The sequence below is a fragment of a genome, unplaced genomic scaffold (genome assembly GCF_019419815.1).
Source record: "Pyrus x bretschneideri cultivar Hongxiangsu unplaced genomic scaffold, Pyrus_bretschneideri_v1 Contig1, whole genome shotgun sequence".
NCBI lineage: Eukaryota > Viridiplantae > Streptophyta > Magnoliopsida > Rosales > Rosaceae > Pyrus > Pyrus x bretschneideri.
In genome coordinates, this window is record NW_025999390.1 from 16,016,806 (window position 1) to 16,037,143 (window position 20,338).

General features: G+C 36.5%; 1 protein-coding gene and 1 long non-coding RNA gene across 3 annotated transcripts; one reads left to right on the forward strand and one right to left on the reverse strand.

Moving 5' to 3' along the window:
- Positions 1 to 444: 444 nt before the first annotated feature.
- Positions 445 to 1,325, reverse strand: LOC125471630. Its single transcript, XR_007253747.1, has 2 exons — positions 1,026 to 1,325; positions 445 to 938 (listed from the first exon to the last, which is right to left on the reverse strand). It is a non-coding gene; the product is annotated as an uncharacterized LOC125471630 (long non-coding RNA).
- An 11,545-nt stretch (positions 1,326 to 12,870) lies between these two features.
- LOC103938021 (protein SHI RELATED SEQUENCE 1) lies at positions 12,871 to 15,373 on the forward strand. Of its 2 annotated transcripts, none has more exons than XM_048589008.1 (2): positions 12,871 to 14,025; positions 14,655 to 15,373. In XM_048589008.1, the coding sequence occupies exons 1-2, from the start codon at positions 13,365 to 13,367 to the stop codon at positions 15,056 to 15,058; spliced, it is 1,065 nt and encodes a 354-aa protein (XP_048444965.1). In that variant the 5' UTR covers positions 12,871 to 13,364; the 3' UTR covers positions 15,059 to 15,373. The 2 variants fall into 2 exon arrangements, with proteins under 2 accessions (XP_048444965.1, XP_048444963.1); XM_048589006.1 differs by having other exon boundaries at positions 12,872 to 14,070.
- The last annotated feature ends 4,965 nt before the right edge of the window (positions 15,374 to 20,338 follow it).

Here is a 20,338-nt window from a genome sequence, read left to right on the forward strand (position 1 = left end):
TCAATTATAATTTGACATCTCCTTTAGAGATAGTCTGAATAGCCTAACTTTAGTGAGTAACTTTATAGTATCACCGCCACATTACCGTATTGTGTTGCTAATCATATCATTATAACCCACTTATTGATTTATTAATATTGTACCCTCGATCCACATCATCACAATCCATTCATACTATGACATTGAATTAGTAACATTATTTAATAGTATGATGGTCACACTAAAAAGATTTCTTATACAGTGCACTTGTGAGTGGCAATAATAATAATAAATGCATCAACATAAATAGTTTACTCGAAAACATTTATTTTTTAAGGAATCCACTCACAGGTATGTTTAGTGTAACTCCTTATTAGGCTCCTTGCCAGATTCCCTTTTTGCCTTGCTCAAACCTATGAATCTAACGTTTAGTTTAATTAAGCATTTCTAGACATCTTATAGACATTCATCCAAAACTGCCATTTAGATATTGAATTTGCACAAATGGAGAACGCTATGTGATTTAGAACATCAAAAAAACTAGGATTAGACCACAAGTCCTACACGTGCTGCCCCCACACCGCCACTCGTTGTGCTCCAGCCACGCGCCCCTGCAGTGGTGTGACGCACCGCCACGGTTCGGCGATTAGACACCACATTCATCATCGCAGGAGCCACGCGCCAATCATCTGAAATTTTGACTCAGGGAGACGGAAAATACCTTTTCCGTTGGGAGATACCGCTATTTCTAACGGGTCTGCCGTTGCTGGCGTCAAAGTGAACGGTATTCGCTACTCACCTTCGTTCCAAGCTCGAATTTGACGGATTTATACTCATTCAACCAAAATCACAAAAATAAGTCTAAGAATTTACCTACGATTAGATTGGCCCAAAAGATGTTGAAACCTCATCGGATTCAACAGGAACTCCTCGAACCTCCTCGCCGGTTTCTGGAAATGCTAAAAACACGACATGTAGGGGGTTAAAACCTTGAATCCAAACCCAAATTTCACCCCACAACACGAGTATTGGCTTAAGGAACTTACCCAGGTCAAACGTAGAAGAATTTGAGGACGGATTGCACCTTGAACTCGTTGGAGTCCGTCCGTTTCCTCTTGCCGGAAACTGAAAATATGCATAATGAGCAAATAGGGTTAAAAACCCTCTATTTGAGTTCAAAATTCACCACACAATATCTCAAGACACTATGAGTTCCAATTGGAACTCGGAGCTCTCAAGCTCAATCATTTCCTAGCCCCTGATCGTACATGCAAGACCACCCTCGTGATCCTCAGGTCACGAGGAGTCTAAATATGGTGGTGTGGGGCTAAATATTGAACGACAAATGGTTGAGAGTTGCAAGGATCCAAGTGAAGAGAATATCAATGGTCAAATTAAATAACACTTGTCAATAGATTAATGAATGAGTTGTAATAAGTTGTTACAAGTTAGTTGAGATACGGAGAAGAATTAGTTTTTAGCTAAATATCAGCTAAGTAAGTAAGAAAGATATAACTACCATTGTAATCATAGCTTATTCATCAAGAAATCAATATACAATTTCACTTTCTCTCTCTTTTATCTCTCTCTTTTTCGAGTTATCTCGCTCTCTATTCTTCTGCATTTTGTGAACCTTTCAAGAACGCATTCATCAATATTAACATGGTATCAGAGCCAGAGAATGAACTGGCGCTTGTGCACCTCCATTAAAAGCATTGCTTTCTTTCTCTAATCCTCTATTTTGCATACTGCTATGATTCTACAAATTAGGGTCTTCCTTATCTCTGAGTTCTTCACGATTCGGTTCTTCTTTGATTGCCTTCTACATGTTTGATCAAAAGTCTCAGTGAAAGTTTCTTCTCAAAAATTCAGCAATGGTAACTGCAGATCAATTGAGAATTGTTCAGTTTCCGATCACAAATCTCATTTCCACGGTTTCTACTTCGATTACAGTGAAGTTGGATAACTCTAACTATCTTACTTGGAGTTTCTAGATCAAGTTGCTCCTTGAAAGCCATGGCATCATGGGGTTCGTTGATAGATCAAGAAAATGTCCTCTAAGATTTGATGATGATTATGAAATTGGAGGAGTTCAAAAAGATGATTACTTGGTATGGAAAATACACAATTGTGTGCATATGCAACTGTTGATTGCAATATTGTCTACTACAACAATGTCATCCATAATTGGCAGTCAAAGCTATCATGAGATGTGGGTGAATCTCACTGAAAGGTTTTCTACGGTCATTAAAGCTACAATCTTTCTGATAAACATTGAGCTTCGAAACATAAAAAAAGGTATGAATCTGTGTCTGATAATCTCCAAACGATCAAGGATGTAAGGGATCATCTTGCAGCTACAGGAGTAATGTTTGATGATGATGATGTGATAATTCTTGCGCAGAAGAAGCTTCCTACAGAGTTTAACACTTTTAGATGTGTTATAAGAGGAAGGGAAAATGGTATATCTCTCAAGGATTTCAGATCCCAATTACTTGTAGATGAAGCTATCATTGGTCAGTCCTTTGAATCCTCTTCTACTTTACCATTTGGAACTACAATGGTTGCTGCCACTCAATCAAATAAGGAAAAACATTGGCTCTTAGTCAAGAATCATCACAGTCTACTGAAATAGGGTCTAGTTTTGGATCATCTAGTCAAAGCTTTAACAATCATGCTGGTGGATCAAATATTACAGGATACAACTCTGGGAATAGTTCTTTTAACAACTACAACAATTTATATCAAGGGTCCTACAACTATAGGGGATATAAGGAGAACAATTTATGAGGAAAAGGAAGAGGCAGATCCTATATTTATAGTCCAAGATCTTATAATCCTCCATCAAATGGAAGCCCTGGTATTCTTGGTGCCCCAAAACCCTATCAATCAAACCGTGCATAACATCATTTTGCAATCCCTATTTGTCAAATCCACAACAAAAAAGGTCATGTTGCTACTGATTGTTTTCAAAGGCATATTTTTTCACATTCTAATGCCAACATACCAATTTAATGTCAAATTTGCTGAAAATTTGGACATTCAGCTCTGCAATGCTATCACAGAGGCAATTTTGCATATTAAGGAAAACCATTGGCACCAACACTCACTGCTATGCATGCTCAGCATCAACCTTCTGCACCAGAGCAACAATTCTGGATTGCAGACACTAGAGCTACTTCTCACATGACCTTTGAGTTAGCTAATCATGACCTAGTTACTCTATACCAAGGGAATGATACTATAACCACAACAAGTGGTGCATGTTTGCATATTTCTCATATTGGCACATCAACATTATCTGTTTCTAATAACACACTTGCCTTGAAGAATGTTCTACATGTTCCAAAGATCTTAGAACACTTGTTATCCATCTATTAATTGTGTAAAGAATGTAGATGTCGATTCATTTATGATGATACTTTCTTATGGGTTCAGGATAAATCCACAGGGACAATCATAATCAAAGGGTTGTGTAGAGAGGGCTACTATCCTATTCCTTTCAACATACTATAAAAGCTGTCACCTGCATTGCCTCATAAGCACACATGTTGTCTAGCAAAACCTGTTAATCCATTTTGTGGCATAAAAGACTAGGACATACATCAAATGCCATTACTTCTGCCATTCCACATCAAAATAATATCTTTGCATCACCTCTGCACCAACAATGGCGACACCTACACGCACGCAGGACCACCAACTCAGCCACATTTTGCCCTTCATCTCTCTCTGATATCTCTTCATTTTCCTCCATGTCTGTGCACGCTGCACGAGAAAGCAAAAACCATATTGCTGTCTCTAGCGAACTCTAAACCCTCACATCACCAGACTACCATCCTTTGTGAGAACACTAAAAGTTAAGAGCACACTCGGGACCCTCTGTCTTCCTCCCTACACAACAATGGCTAGGCCGAGGCTAGCCACCACCATTTTCTCCAGCAAGTTAACGTGGAACCCGACGACAAGGTGAGTGTGACTTGATTATGATGTATCTTAGTTTCTAGTGAGATTTTCTAGTTATCTGGGTGGTTTTTGAGTTGAAAATCGAGGCTTTTAACCTTGTTCCTGTATGTTCTTCTCCCCAATTTCCAGTGAAAACCCGATGACTTTTGAGCCATTTTTCGGCCAACTCCGGCCACGGCTGATCAAGAGAAAGGTATAATCCTAATCTACACTTGTTTATCTTTATTTTGGTAGGTAGAATGTGGGAAATGATCGAGTTTTGAGTTCGATTTAGAGCTCTGGTTCACTGTCCAGATTCCGATCGAATCCTACGACCTGAAATCGAGTCTCGCAATCCAAAACTAGATCCAAACTCGATCCAAAATCTGGTCCAAATCCATAACCCATTAACCTCAAAACCCGGCCTAACCCAACTACCAGGCCTAACCCAGCAACCCAAAGCCCATATTAGACCCGAATCAGACCCAATACCCAGCTTTCACGATCGGCGCATGGGCCGCGCATGAGTACGCATGAAGGGCTATTATGGTTGATGCGTGAAGCACACGTTCCTCCGCTGAGTTACTGTGCTCCGATGTCGTCCACGACGGCGACCACGGCAGCACCAGCCGGAGGCTGGCCTCTAGGGCCGCCGCCCTATGGCGACGCGTGAGGAACCCGAAGTCCCTTTTTAGGTTTTTCGACGTGCTAAATCTGAATCCGCTGTCCGTTTTCCCAAATTCTATCATTTTAGTAAAGTTTTACTAAATGGTCCTTATTTGTGTTTAAGTGTGTCAGTAGGATGTGACACCGTCCTTTTTAGTTTGAGCGGCTCCCCGACAATGGAATATCTGTGATGGACCCCTTCTTAACTTGCATGTTTTTATAAAATAATAGGCTTCCATTCACGAAAAGCATGAGTTCATGATTTAACGTTTTATGCATTATTTATGATTTATCAAGTTTACGTTTTACGAAAGGTTATGAATTATTGGATTTTCGTATATGAAATTCTACAGATTTATGAATATGAATTATCATGGATTTATGAGATGAGGCTTTGAGCATTTGAGCTCCGAATTTGATATAATATTTTTGAGATATGTTTTCGGTGCTTATCTAGTGGGTTATCATACAACACATACACACAACTGAGTATGTAGATGTTTATGGCCATATGACACAGTTGATGAAATTTATGACATACTCCCAACTTCACTAGCCATGGGCTAGTGTCGGTGTGTTATGTATATGTGTTGTGTGTGTGTGTGTGTGTGTGTGTGTGTGTATTTCTTCTCTGGTGTAACCCAGAGTCGTATAACTTCACCTTCGGGTGATGGGCCCCTATATTTCTTCTATGGCGTAATCCAGAGTCGTACAACTTTACCTTCGGGTGATGGACCCATTGTGTGTGTACACATACACACACACACACAGGGGTGTGCTATCCACACACCCTTATGTGTGATATCACACCCCTATATATATATATATATATATATATATATATATGTTTCTTCTCTGGCATAACCCAGAGTCGCACAGCTTCACCTTCGAGGTGATGGACCCTTATTTTCTTCACTAACATATACAACTTCACCCTTGGGTGATGCTTATGCCATTGGGTTACTATGATACCCTTAGTTCAGTACCTCATTGATGTGATTTATGGATGTTTTACGGATTTATCTTCGGGCGACTATATTACCTTTACTGAGCATTGATTTACATGTAGATGTTTTATGAATGTTTTCATGGCATGCTAGAGTTTTTAGAAAACCTATTATGTAGTACTATATATGTATTTTCAAAACAGGAGCTTAGTATGTTTAGAAATAAAATGGTTTTCTTATTATTAGTATTATTATTATTATTATTATTATTATTATAAACTTTGGTCAACTAACCCCTTGTTTTACGCCCCTTTCAGGAGTTAGAATTGAGACATCCAATTTCGGCATCAAGACACATCCGCATAGGTATCTTCAAGTCTTTTCATAGTAGAACCCACTCATTTGTTCATATCATTTTATATTAATTCTTTCACATTATTCTTAATTAATTGTATGCTCTGAACACGTTCCTGCAATTGCATACTTCATTATATTGAAATTTACACATTTTGTTCATGTTCGTTCTTTCTTTATATGTTGCATGCATGTTCAAAATGGCTTCGTCACCCTCGAGTGTCAGCCAGCACGTGTCTATCCTGATATTTGGTGATATCGGCGTCAGGGCGTGTCATTGGTTCCATTACCATTGGACAAGAACCTAATTGGTTGTAAATGGGTATACAAGATTAAGAGAGATGCAAATGAATCTGTTGCAAGGTACAAAGCAAGATTGGTGACAAAAGGGTATAGTCAGGAAGAAGGAATTGATTATGGAGAGACCTTTAGCTCTATGGTAAAGCCTACAACTATCATGTTGATTCTTGCATTGGCTGCACATTTCAACTGGCCTCTTAGACGAATGGATGTGAAAAATACGTTTTTGCATGGAGTTTTTCAAGAGGAGGTGTATATGGAACAACCTCTAGGATTTCAAAGTTCAACACATCCTCCCAATTATATTTGCAAGTTACACAAGTCTGTATAAGGCTTTAAACATGCTTCTCTGTTTGTTTAGCATTCATCCAACAACATTATGGTTTTGTGGCTATATGTTAATGATGTGATACTGAATGGTAGCAGTTCTGAGTTAATTTCAGATGTAATTATAGATCCCACAGTTGAATTTGATATGAAAGATTTGGGGAAACTGCATTATTTCTTGGGGTTACAGATTAGTTATACACCAGAAGGGTTATTTGTGTCATAAACAAAGTATATCAATGAATTGGTTGAAATAGTTGATTCACAGGATTGTGAACCTTGTGCTACTCCATGTCTCCCATATCACAGATTGCTTAAGAATGATGGAAAGTCATATCATAGTCCTGATCAATACAGAAGCATTGTTGGAACTCTTCAGTATCTCACATTTAAAAGACCAGAAATAGCATTCTCAGTGAATCAAGCATGTCAATTCATGCACAATCATATGGAATACATGTTATTGCAGTTAAAAGGATCATCAGATATCTCAAAGGCACTTCAAATCTTGGTATTCAATTGAGACAATAACCAATACATCTCTAATCCTACAGTGATGCAGATTGGGCTAGTGACCCAAATGACAGAATATCCGCTTCAGGCTTTGTTATCTATCTTGGTTCAAATCCAATTTCTTGGGCATCAAAGAAGCAACACACATTTTCAAGGTCTTCCACAGAAGCTAAGTACAGAGCTTTAACAATCACAATTGCAGAACTAGCTTGGATTAGGCAATTATTTTGTGATTTACATGTTGATATTCATCTACCTCTAGTCCTATGTTGTGATAATATCTCAGCAATAGCTATTTCAACAAATCCAGTGTTTCATGCCAAGTCAAAACACATTGAGATAAACTATCATTTTGTGAGAGAAAGGGTCACTCGAGGAGATCTTCATATATAACATGTTTCTTCTATTGATCAATTTGCAGATATACATACAAAAGGCTATCAGCATCCTTGTTTGAACAACATTATGGCAATCTTATGCTTAGTTCACTTGAGTATACGATTGAGGGGGATGTAAGGATCCAAGTGAAGAGGTTAATCTAAGTGAAGAGAAGATCAAGGGTCAAACTAAATGACACTTGTCAATTGATTAATGAATGAACTGTTATAATTTGCTACAAGTTAGTTGAGATAAGGAGGAGAATTAGTTTTTAGCTAAATATCGGCTAAGTAAGGAAGAAAGATATAACTACCATTGTAATCATAACTTAGTCATCAGGAAATCAATATACAATTTCATTTTCTCTCTCTTCTCTCTCTCTCTTTCGAGTTCTTTCCCTCTCTATTCTTCTGCATCCTGTGAACCTCTCAAGAACACATTCATCAATATTAACAGGGGTGAGTGGTGGTTCTCGATGAGTTAGATACAGTGAGGGTGAGTTTCAGAGAGAGAAAGAGTGTAGAGAGATTGAGAGAGTGATAGAGATGGATTGTAAGAGAGATGGAGTGGGTTAATCCAACTTAATAATTTCCTTTCTTGGAAATTACTAAAATGCCATCGCTCAAATTCTAATTCCGTCTTCACCTACATAATTGTGAGTATGAAAACAATTTAAGAACTAAGAAAATACGAGAAAATGATATTTAAGCTCAAGGCTCGTTAATTACTTAAGAAACCCAACCAGGAGCATTTTGGTCATTTCACATCATTCGAGAATAAAATAAAATATTTTTAAGGTACATGTTGTAACATAGTTGTGTCAAATAAAATTTTCATGTGAATAATATTATGTTGCCCTTAAATAAGTTGAATAGCAAATCTAAATTTTGCGTTTTTTTTTAGTTTAAATTTTGCATTTGGAATCTTTAAACGTTCATCTAATGTTGGCTAAATTCGTTAAAGAAATGTTACAAAAATTAGATAAAGGGACTTGAAAATAAGACACAATAATTTTAAGAGAACTTTCAAATTACTCTTGAAAGATGTCATTTGGAAGAGCTTTGTATTGTCTTTCAGTTATAGTGTTTTTATTTTTTATTTTTTTATAAATAAAATATATTGATGAGAAAAAGAGAAAACAAGCAACAAAGAGTAGCTAAAAGTACAAACACACAACAAGCGATGCAGCCATAAGAAAAACAGACAGCAAAGCTAACAACGCTGCATCAAAGCAGCAAAAATAAGCACTAACTATTCATAGTTGTATTCCATTCCCGTAAAGTAGAGTCATTAGCAGCGGAATGGGCAATTTTCAAAGAAATCAACCGAAGTCTAATGGGGGACATAATTGTGTTGAGAACCACCGTAGCGGATTGATATGAGTTCTTGAATCTACGATTGTTCCGCTCCCTCCAAACATAATACACAGTAGCAGCAAGACTTAACTTCAATACTATCGACAATAGAGATTTTCCCTTATAACGGCTAGTAGCCCACATGAAAAAAGAGAGGCCATGGGAGCCTTAGCCAAGGGACACCGCACTTGAACACCGAATACCAAATACCATTGGTAAAAGGACACTCAAAGAAAAGGTGGCAATGGGACTCCGTAGCAATAGAGCAGAGTACGCAAGTGACATGAACCAATGGAGCAAAAGTCAAAATTCTATCCATAGTAGAAAGCTTGCATTTAATGGCCAACCAAAGAACGAAGCTCATCTTAGAAATATTTTGATTATACCAAACAAGCTTAGACCAACCTACCTTAAGTTAGATTGCGAAACTTATCCCAAGCAGAAGTAGCAGAGTAGATGACAGATGATGAAAGAGTCCATCGAATCATATCAGCCAAGTTAAGATTTGGCACAATATTAGAGTGTTTGAGTAGTTCACGAGTAATGCTCTCCCAGTGCGTTTTTTTAATAATAGGCTTGGCACTATCAAAATCCCTCGTCGAAGCAAAGGTTAAAGATCAATAGGGTAATTAAAAAACTATTGTACTACATATTTTTACTAGTGTTGTTATTCTCATTCACCAGTCTTATTTTTAGGCTCACATTTTAGTAAAAGTACGAAGGGAATGAAAAACATAGAATTGTTGTTTGAAAAAAAAAAAAGGAACGAAAAACATAGAATTGTGGATATCTTAGACTTAAAGACAAATTTTGACTTAGTTATCCTTAATGAAATTTTTATGCATAGAAAGAACACATTTAACAATGGAGCATGTCAATTTTTAAAGTTTAGATATTGAAAAAAGAGAGACACTTATATATGTATGGTGTTCTCTTTATTGCCCAATTTCACACTAATAAGCTGTAAACATGTTGTTAAAACCAATCAAATACGTATTATATAATATGAATAATTAAATGAAGTTGTATGTCGTTTGTTAAATAATCAATCCAATCTCACTATATAATCAAACCACAATATGAATAATCAAATGAAGTTGTAAATAAAATCACTACACAAATCATTGACATGTTTTCAAAACATAGAGTCTTGTAGCAATCTCCTAAGGCCCACACCTGTGCAGTTGTTCTTGGATGTCTACCTTACAGGATATAACTATCTAATCTAAGTTCTTGTACTCGAACTTAGATTCTTGATGAATTGATGTGTGTTTCTTAATGAAAGAATATAAAGAGAACGTTGAAATTATTTGATTACGTTTATGATATTACAGCCATATTTATACTGACTTAAACCAACAGTTATGACTGTTTGAATTCAGTTTTATCTTTTCAAGCAAGGTTGTAAATATAAAGAGAACGTTGGAATTATTTGATTACGTTTATGATATTACAACCATATTTATAATGGCTTAAACCAACAGTTATGACTGTTTGAATTCAGTTTTATCTTTTCAAACAAGGTTGTAAATATAAAGAGAACATTGGAATTATTTGATTACGTTTGTGATATTACAACCATATTTATAATGGCTTAAACCAACAATTACGACTATTTGAATTCAATTTTATCTTTTCAAATAAGGTTGTAACTGTTTCCTATAAATAGTCTTCTTCTTTCGGAAAGAAACCCATCTGTTCGAAGCTTTGGCCCAAGCCCATCTTTGACGGATTAATATGTATCCAAGTTCAATCCAAATTCAAGGACCAAAGTTTATGACTTTGGCCCAATTCTTTCAAACAATTAGCGAGTGAAATCACTTATAAAGAGGGATTTGTGAGGGTGTATGGGTGATGTAGGACATTCGTCTCACACAAGTCCCAACAACACACCACATATTTAACTCTAGCCCGTGCGTGATGAGCTAGATACATTTTGGCTCAGTATAAAGGTGTCCATGTTTACGAGTAATGATGTAAAACAAGCTCAAATCAACTCAAAGATGAATATTTTATTTCATCTTAATTATTAATATGAAGGCAAAATTTCTTAAAACTAAAAAAATAATAAATGTGAATTTTATTTCTATATATAACAGGTCCAAAGTTGAGCTCGAAGATCTATACAATCAGAGTGTTACTAACTATAGAGAGAATCTATTGTACTCAAAGAGTCAACTACCATGCTTCTCCCGTGAAGAATATGCTGTAAAATTGGGTGAAACCCAAAAATAAAATAAAACAATGGGAGAGAAACAATAAACAAAATAAAATAATAATGGAAGAGGAAAAAAAAAAGTACGAGGAGGTGGCGCTGTGTTCCCCTCTAGTACCACAACAGATGCAATTATTTTCTAGATATACGACGAACTACTCCTCTTTTTCACTGCCCAAATCTCTCTACCTCAATAAACTAATTGCAAAATTAAATTATATTTTTTTATTACTATTCTATCAATCTCAACGGTATCAGGCTTCCTCCGGAATACTTTTGTTTACCACTTTTCGGTAATGATAATATTTATTACTCTATTTATTATTGTTGAATAAGTTTAAATATTGAGATCTGTGTAGTGAATATACAACAATCTCAAAATTTAAACTTATTTAATAGTGATAAATAAGATGTCCCTCAATGGTTACAATGAGTTTGATACCTATGTTTAAGTTTGATTCTTATAACATTACTGCTACACTAGTTATCCTATTTTACGAAATTAGATTATGCATTATTTTAATTGCGTTTAGATTATGTTTTTAATTTTCTACACTATGCATCACTCTCATTGCACTCGAATTCTCTAATCCAATGTAAAAATGTGATTCCTACAATATCTTATCCATTATGAAAGGCCTAAGTGGCAGATTACAATGGTGGTTTGTTCTAGGTTCAAACCATTTTCCTCCATTTAGACTAGTTTAAAATAAAAAAAATCACTTGTATTTAAGAAAAAGTAAAAAATTGTATAAAGGATAGAAAGAAAAATTTGAACACGAAACGCTGCAAGTTAAAAAAGGAAGACTCTATTTACAACAGCAACCACTACTTACAAGTAATATCGCACTGTTGACCTGGTTTTAGGTAAAAATTTTACTTGGACCACAAACACATTAATTTTTGTTTTTACTGCTTTGTGTACCAAGATATAGCATGTAATTTTACTGAGAGACAATCATATTAAATTTACTAAATTACCCTCCAAAGACGCATGTGAGTAGAAGAGTGGAGGAGAATTTGCTTTACAGCTAAAGCTTGGTGTAACGACGACCATAATTTTCACAAAAAAAGGATAAACAATTTGGTCAAAAGGAAAGGAGGATAAGAAAATGTTAATCCATAATATAAAGAATGAATATGATTTTTCTCAACGAGGCTACTATATAATATATTGATATCAATTTCTTTGTTAATGGCGTCAAATTTAAGTTTTTTCATTGAAAATAAAGACATATGCACACCAACAATTAAATTATTAGGTGACAAAATTAAATATAACTTGAGAAATAATAATCGCAAATCTTTTTTCTTACGCAATATACATGATTAGTGATTGGGTAAACCAACAAGTTAATATTTTTTTGGGTAAAAACAACAAATTAATATTTAATGTCTCCATATCATCTTCCTCGGAAAGGTTTCTTTTTGGATTCATTTTTTTTAATCCATCAAGCTTGGAGATCTGGACAGTTGAAATTTGATCTAATTACTAAAATTATTATAATTTTTAAAATGAGTATCTGTTTGTAATCGTTAGATTAAATTTTAACGATCCAAATTTCTAAACATGATGGATTAGGAGTAAGGGATGCAAAGATGATCCCTTTTCATCTTTCTCTAGTTAAGTGAGTTTAGAGGGATGTATTAAAAAAACTAATATTTTGAGCAGTAAAAATGGAAATAAAGAAAGAAAAGAAAAAAAGAAAAGAAAATTGGGCGGGGAGTCATTAAAGAAAAGTGGCGGGTTTTCCGGTGCAAAAAGGACTGAAGAAGCCAAAAGCTGCAGCTAAGACACGTGGCGGGGAGGACGATCGTTGGATTAGCATGCGAAGTTAACAGTGATTGATCTCATTCTTTCTTCCGTTCGGAGATGAGATAATGACATCCTAGCCAACCAAGAGAGAGAAAGAAGAGAGAGAGGGGTTTTATGTTATACAGTCACACACACAGAGAGAGACAGAAACAAGAGGCACTGCACAGAGCTAAAAAGCTCATCACCTGCAAACAAAAAAGAGAGAGGAGAGACTTAGATTTGTGTGAGTAGAGAGCGCAGAGGAGAGAGAGGGTATGGCGGCGTTGCAGAGAGAGGTAACTTCTGCGGGAGTCATAAATGCTTGGAAATTACAGACAAACAGAGCAGCACAGTGAAGAGAAGGAATTAAAAGCGCGATTAACGCTGCCAAACAGAGTCGTAGCTGCCTCTTTCTCGCTCTCTCTCTCTTCAAAGTTTCTTTTTTCACCACAATCTCTTCAAACATTTACAAAAAGATTAAAACGTCAAGGTGAATAGTAAATACCCATTAGAGGAATTGGGTCGGAGTTTGAATTTGATATGGATTTTCTGTCACAATTTGGGTCTGGGTTAAGGAAGAAGCAGCAGCAATGGCTGGTTTTTTCTCATTAGGCAGAGGCGGCAGCGACGACCAACATAACAGCAACAACCCACCGCCGCCTGATCACCACCACCACCACCATCAAATTGCTCCGGAGACGTTCTGGTACAAAAATGAGGACGTGGCAAACCAGCCGTACAAGGGCTTCGAGCTGTGGCAGCAACAGGAGCAGCTCCTTCACCTCCAAACCCAGCCGTCGCAGCGGCTCTACCAGCCTCATCCCCACCACCATCAAGATCTCTACGCTTCTGCGGCTGCTCTAGGGGTGGGTCCCAGCAGCCGGGGATCGGATGACACTTCATCGTCGAGGTCGGCCGCAGCGGCGTTTACGACGATGAGGTCGTCGTCAGGAGGAGGAGGAAGCGGAGGAGTCGCCAGCTGTCAAGACTGCGGGAACCAAGCGAAGAAAGACTGCATACACATGAGGTGCAGGACTTGCTGCAAGAGCCGAGGGTTCGACTGTACGACCCATGTCAAGAGCACGTGGGTCCCGGCGTCGAAACGCCGTGAGCGGCAGCAGCAGGTCACCGCCTTGCAGCAACAACACCATCACCAACACCAAGATCATATGCAACACCACCATCACCATCAACAGCAGCAGCTTCAAGTGATTCGAGGAGAAAATTCGAAAAGACTCAGAGAAAATCAGAGTACGAAACCCTCTCGTCGTATTCTCACAAACACAAACACTTCAGGTATACTATATGTTATATACATACATACATACACATTTTTTTCCTGAGACTTTTTGATCGTTTGAGATAAAAAACAGGAGGGTTTGAGTGAAAAAAAGAAAGAATGGAACAAGAAGAGAAAAACGGGTTTTGGAAGGTAGCGTTTGAAAAAGCCCAACAAATAGTGGAGAATATCGATTGCGTGTGAGGAAGAAGTCGAACTGTCCATAGTAAAAAACTCATTCTTCCAGAAACCCCATCAGAAATCACCGGCCTTCTTTCTTTTCATCTTCTCGTTTCCCAAAAAAATACTGTTCTTCCTTAGTCTTGATGTCTATAACATTGACAGGGAAGAAAGAAACTAAGAAAGAAAGACACTGTTTCTCTCTCTCTCTCTCTCTCTAAAAATTCCGTGTTCATGTATATTTCCGTTTTGCTTGCTTTTGTGTGCCTTTCTTTTTTCTTTTTGTTAAAAGAAAGAAAATCTAAAGAAGATAAAACAATTTCTTAATTTAATATTCCAACTTTGGGTCTTTTGTTCCCATGAAAACTACATAGTTTTATGTACTGTGGTTTGGGATTTACAAATGTTTATGTGTGTGTAGAGTTGGATGTGGTGAATTTCCCGCCGGAAGTGAGCTCACCTGCGGTATTTCGCTGCGTGAAAGTGAGCGCAATCGACGAGGAGGATCAGTACGCGTACCAGACGGCTGTGAACATCGCAGGCCATTTGTTCAAAGGAATTCTTTACGACCACGGACCCGAATCCTCCAACTACAATATGAACATGGCAGCTGAAACCTCGTCTGCTGGTGGAGTTAATTCCCAACCCCTCAATCTCGTCGCGGGAGCCACCACCGCCGTTAACACAGCTTCCATTGACGGTGGTGAAGGCCATGAGGGAGTGGCAGTGGCGGGTTCGACGACTGTTATAGATCCTTCTTCTCTATACCCAGCTCCAATTAACACATACATGGGTACGCAATTCTTCCTACCGCCAAGATCTTGATGGAACAAAAATTACACTCCCCACATTCTTCTTATTCTTCTTCTTGACTACCTACCTACAACGACCAACTATTCCGTACGTAGTAAGTGTGTCCTCTCATCTCTTGATAATATTTTGTAGCAAAAATTGACACCCCCCATTTGGACTAGCTTTAGCTAGGAAGCTAGAAAAAGAGAGTAGAAAGAAAATATTGATGCGCGACGAGGAACGTATTTGTTTTGTTGACAGTTTCTAGTGCTTGTTAATTGGTTAATTTAAATGTTATCATCTGTTATGACTAATATCTTGTTCAAATTCAAATATGTTTAGTGGCTACATATTTTCTTCATTTTGTTTGACTATTGGAGATCTTAAAGAGTGGTGGTGTTTTGCTAGTGGCTTGTCCTCGATAGGTATTTCTCTTCAACCTAGTGCGGCTAGGGTTAAAACACTCCGCCGTCGAGTAATTTAGATGAATTTAGCGTAAACAAAAAGAGTGGAGGTATTTTTATTTATTCATTTATTGTTCCTCTGCTGGGTTGAATCCCATACCACTTTTTTGGTTGGATTTGAACTTGGGAGCTCTTTTTTCCTGTTTACCTGTATGCTTGCCTGTTTGAATGGATCACGAAAACTTGGAAGTTTTCGTCTTTTGTTGGACAAACTACAAAGACTTTTCCCTTTTCATTTTCGGTATGGGCGGTCCAGCCATGCATGAGTGAACCAGCATCCAAGTTCAAAAGGTCAAGCAGCTCTCTCTCTCTCTCTCGATTTTCATAGAATATTGAAAATTGTTCAATATTTTTTTCATTTGTTCCTAAATCTTGAAATGCATAGATGTGACTTTGATGTTGAATCTTGAAATGCATAGATGTGACTTTGATGTGAAAACTGTAAGCTTTGCTTAATCTTCACCTGCAGTGGTTTAATGCAGCTGCAGGAAATATAAAATTTAGGAATTGTAACCATAGCAGAAAATTTAAAGACTTTCCTTGGTTAACAAACAATCTGATCTTTGACATGTTCTCTGCAATTATCTATTTCTCACTTACCTATACAACTCTTTTTTAACCTTTTAATGCTGCCACATAATTTCACATTTAGGCAATAATATTTGATATGTAGTTATCTCTACTAGTTCTTAAAATATCAACAGTATGAAGTACAAGCTTTATTTTCCAAATAAATAAATTTACTGTGAAGGAGCTTGTATCTGTAATGAAACTGGTAGTTAGTTTAATTTACCTCCAGAATGCAGATAAATTTTTAATTGGATTAAGTACCTAAATCTTCCCAACCTTTTTGTGACATTCCGTCAACCTTTTAAACATTCTAAACAAATGCCCAAGCTATTGAAAGTGTCATATCCATTGAGAGTTAAAAATCTGATAGATTAATTAGGGTTTACTTTGTCACCAAAATCAATAGAAGGCCAAGGAAACATAGGCTCCACAAATTAACGGTCACCACCACCTCCATCATGACATCACCTCCAAACCCAACACAAACCCACCAACCCACCCTATCGAGCTGCCAACATCGAGAAAGAAATCATGGAGGTTGTTAAAATGGTATGGACTGTCATGATGCTACCACCTGCACACAAAGAAGAGCTGGAAGCTTTACGAGCTGAGAACCGGCGTATGAGAAAATTATGTAAGCAGAAACAAACTTCTTGAAATCTTATCTGAATTCTTAACTCTCCTTTTTGTTAGAAGATTACTCTCCTAATGTAATTTCAGTTTGGGCCCATTTTTTTATTCAATTCAAAAACTCGTTTGCTCATTAGGTTCTATGTTACATAATCTAAATTTGAAATTCAAATTTTGAGGCAACTACTGTTACTGTTGACCATAATGTACCAAATTGGAGGATTCTAAATATAATCTATGATTGAAAAATTAACAAGGGCTTAACGGATGTGACATTTTTAATAGGTTGAGTATTTGTTTGGAATGTTTAAAAAAGTTGAGACTAATTTGGAATGACACAAAAACATTGGGGGGTTTTAGGTACTTAATCCTTTTTAATTTTAAGAGAGACAGGAGAATTATTGTAGTTAATTTAGGTTGATAAACTAAACAAAAATAAAAGATGAGATTTTTCAGTGAACGAAGCATTAGAAATGAATTAAACAAGAATTAAGAATTATATTCTAAAGGAGTCATCTAATATAAATCAATCAATTAATCACGGTAAAGTCTGTTAAGAGATTTTTGAATGCACAAACACATGTTCAAACTCTAAAGCCTCAACCTAACATAGATAAGGAGTCACCTAAAATTTCACTGCAATTCATCTGTAGACGAAGAGAAAATTTATCTTGTTTGGTGAAGTATTTGAGTAACTAATCCTAACGAAGGGCTGTGGTATGTGTAAAATTTTTTATTAGACTCCAGTCGTCCATGCCTTGAAATCAGTCTTGTCGTCCATGGCTCCAAATCTGTCATCTTGTTGAATATAATCGAGGGATCCCTTACTTAATATAGGTTTAGGCTTGAATATGTGTACCTTGGGGTGTAAAGAATATATAGAAACTTCTGTCTTGAAGAGTGTACCACGTATTTGCAGTTGAGTTGAGCACTTTGCCTGTGTTTAGTTGTGCATTATAATTTTTTTTGTTTTTGTGATAATTAAGAAATCATAAAAGTTGTAATTGCATAATTCGAATGACGATAGTGCTTCGAGTTTAGGTTTTTGTATCTGTAGATGGTTTGGCAGGTTGGTGGCCATTCGCTCTCTCTCTCTCTCTCTCTCTCTCTCTCTGGTTCTGTTGTCATTGCTTCAAGCATGTTAGTTTCTCCTCAAAGAAGTCCCTATATGGAGTTGCCATGGAAATGAGTCTAGATTCTCAACCCAAATTATGTGTATTGTCCTGCTGTTTATAATTAATTTGATAGCTTTTATAATACAAATGGAATTGGGAGAGGGGGAATTGAACTTAAGACCTCGGGTGCATGAGTGACTGATCTTAAAACAATTCAGCTACAAACCCCTTACAAAAAATTTCTGATAGAAAATAAGAAGGCTCCAAACAGTGCTTATTTCCTTTCAGTTGTGTTGATAAAATACTATAAAGCAGTACTATACGATTGTGACCGAATTGCTTTAAAATTAATTCTTGCTCTGGAGCTTGAAGTGTTGGCCCTCTGATGAAACTGAATTAGCTTTTGAATGATGGATGGATGGATGGTAGCAGTTTAGATTGTGTACAGCTATTTATTCGGATCAGAATTTAGCCCTCTGATTGACTGAATCTTCTCATAATCCTAACCATTTTTACCTTGTTAGAAGTTAGGACAATCTGCACTCTTATTATTGTCGAGATTAAATCTCCATGCATGTGATGAATAAAACAAGACATTTGTATTCTCCTTTGTGGGAACTCAATTTGATATGCGGAAAGATATTCTTTCTCATAAATGTCTCGTCTTTTTCTAGGGGATGGGAAATACAATTTTTATAAACATGTTCAATAAAGATAAGAAACTAATTGTGAAATTGTTGATCCTATAAATTACAAAGCCTATATGGTGCGCAAGCCGAGTTACTGCTAAGCTAACTACATCCATATGGTGATGTGGGCATGTTAACTTGCAACCGAGCACGGTTGGGTGAGTAAAATGGATGTGGTAGTGAGGAGTCAAATGCGTTGCTGATTTCTGCACTTGAGTAACTATGGTCGAGGAAGGAACACTCCTGGCTTAGGATTTTAGAACCTGAGGATAAGGTTACTTAATTCACTGTGAAGTTCAGGAGCATCTCCACCAGGCTCAGCAACTTCAACTATATTCATGAGAAAATGAGCGTTGAATTGGTATCAGGCTATAGGGACAAAAATGCTTAAAGGATATAAACAATTTTATGGTGTGTCGATCGTTTGAATGCCGAACTTTGAAGTGCACCTGAGAGGAACCGATTGGAGAACACTACTTCGCTAGGAAGCTTGAAGTGACATCTTTCGACGAAAAAATTGCAAACTCTTCGCTTGCAAAGACTTGGATAGATAACAAACCAACCAGAAGTAATGTTTTTAACCCAAACTGAGTTGTCTTCAATTGTCAACATGGTATTGTTAATCTAAACTGAAGATGTGTTGACGAAGGGTTATGATAGTATTTTTCTCAGGGACGTGAGAAGGTTTCGCGTATAGCATTTGAGTTTGTGTGTTGAGATGAAGGATTACTCTACATTGCAAAACTTATATTTATAGGGATGTATTTCGTGATGGACAAGTCTGTTGAATTGTAAAACTCTAATGATATTCTAATTTCTCGACAAATTCTTGGAATATACTTGAAATTATTTTTGGCCAAACTTTCGTCAAGTCTCACCATCTTCGACTAGGATTTTGAATCTAAATTGATTACGTGATTGATCAAACTTTTATTCGGAAGCCAATCATGATCCTTAATATTTCTCTCATCTAACAGTTAAGAGTATATACGGCGTGCATGCAAAATCGTGTCCAAACAGAAATTTAGAGACAATTATGTTTTTTTTTTTTAACTAGGAATAAAATTGAAAAAGAAAAGTTGAGTGTGAAGAGTTATTATGGGCATTATTAATTTATCAATATTTAGTAAGGTTAATATTATCGTAAAATAATGTAATTAACGTTAAAATCGGGCAATAAATGACGGGAAAAAGCGTGCAATACTGTTCTTCGTGGACTTTGTATTCCCGCACCTCATTTTCCTACTTATTACAATATAGAGTTTATTCCAATACATAATTGGTCCCAAGTTGGGACCAGAAATTTTTTGTTTTTTCATTTAAGGAAGGGATTCCATTATAAAATATTACTTGAGAGAGGTTTTACTGTACATCTATCTATGCATATCTTTGATAAGAATTTACTTATCTCTATCACATAATTTCCATAACTGCGAGGCTCACATATCACTTTGGTGTTAGTAAACCCACCACGTGGTGTTAATATTTCACCAGTTAGAGATATTGATGCATGATAAATCGTTATTCAACAAATCTCAATCTTGAGTATTAATATTAATAAATAAATACACGTATGGTTTGATAACACCACATAGACGTGCCTATCTCATGATATCATTATAAAAAATGCTACGCTTATCGGGTTTTTCATTCCATATTTACCACCTCTTAAATAAAGTTGGGCCCTACTTTTATTAAAGAGGTGATACAAATGTAGTATGAAAAATGTGGTAAGTGCAATATTACTCTATTATCTTAACAGGAATTAAACTTTTGTTACAATTTATATCGAAATTTTCTAGTATGTAACGGTGTATGGAATATACCTTAGCCATAAATCCCTAA

Excerpts from the sequence above, each read along its gene's own strand:
- LOC103938021 (XM_048589006.1), top strand. The coding sequence starts at position 13,365 with ATGGCTGGTTTTTTCTCATTAGGCAGAGGCGGCAGCGACGACCAACAT. Across the intron at positions 14,071-14,654 it reads CACAAACACAAACACTTCAG|AGTTGGATGTGGTGAATTTC; the intron begins GTATACTATATG and ends ATGTGTGTGTAG.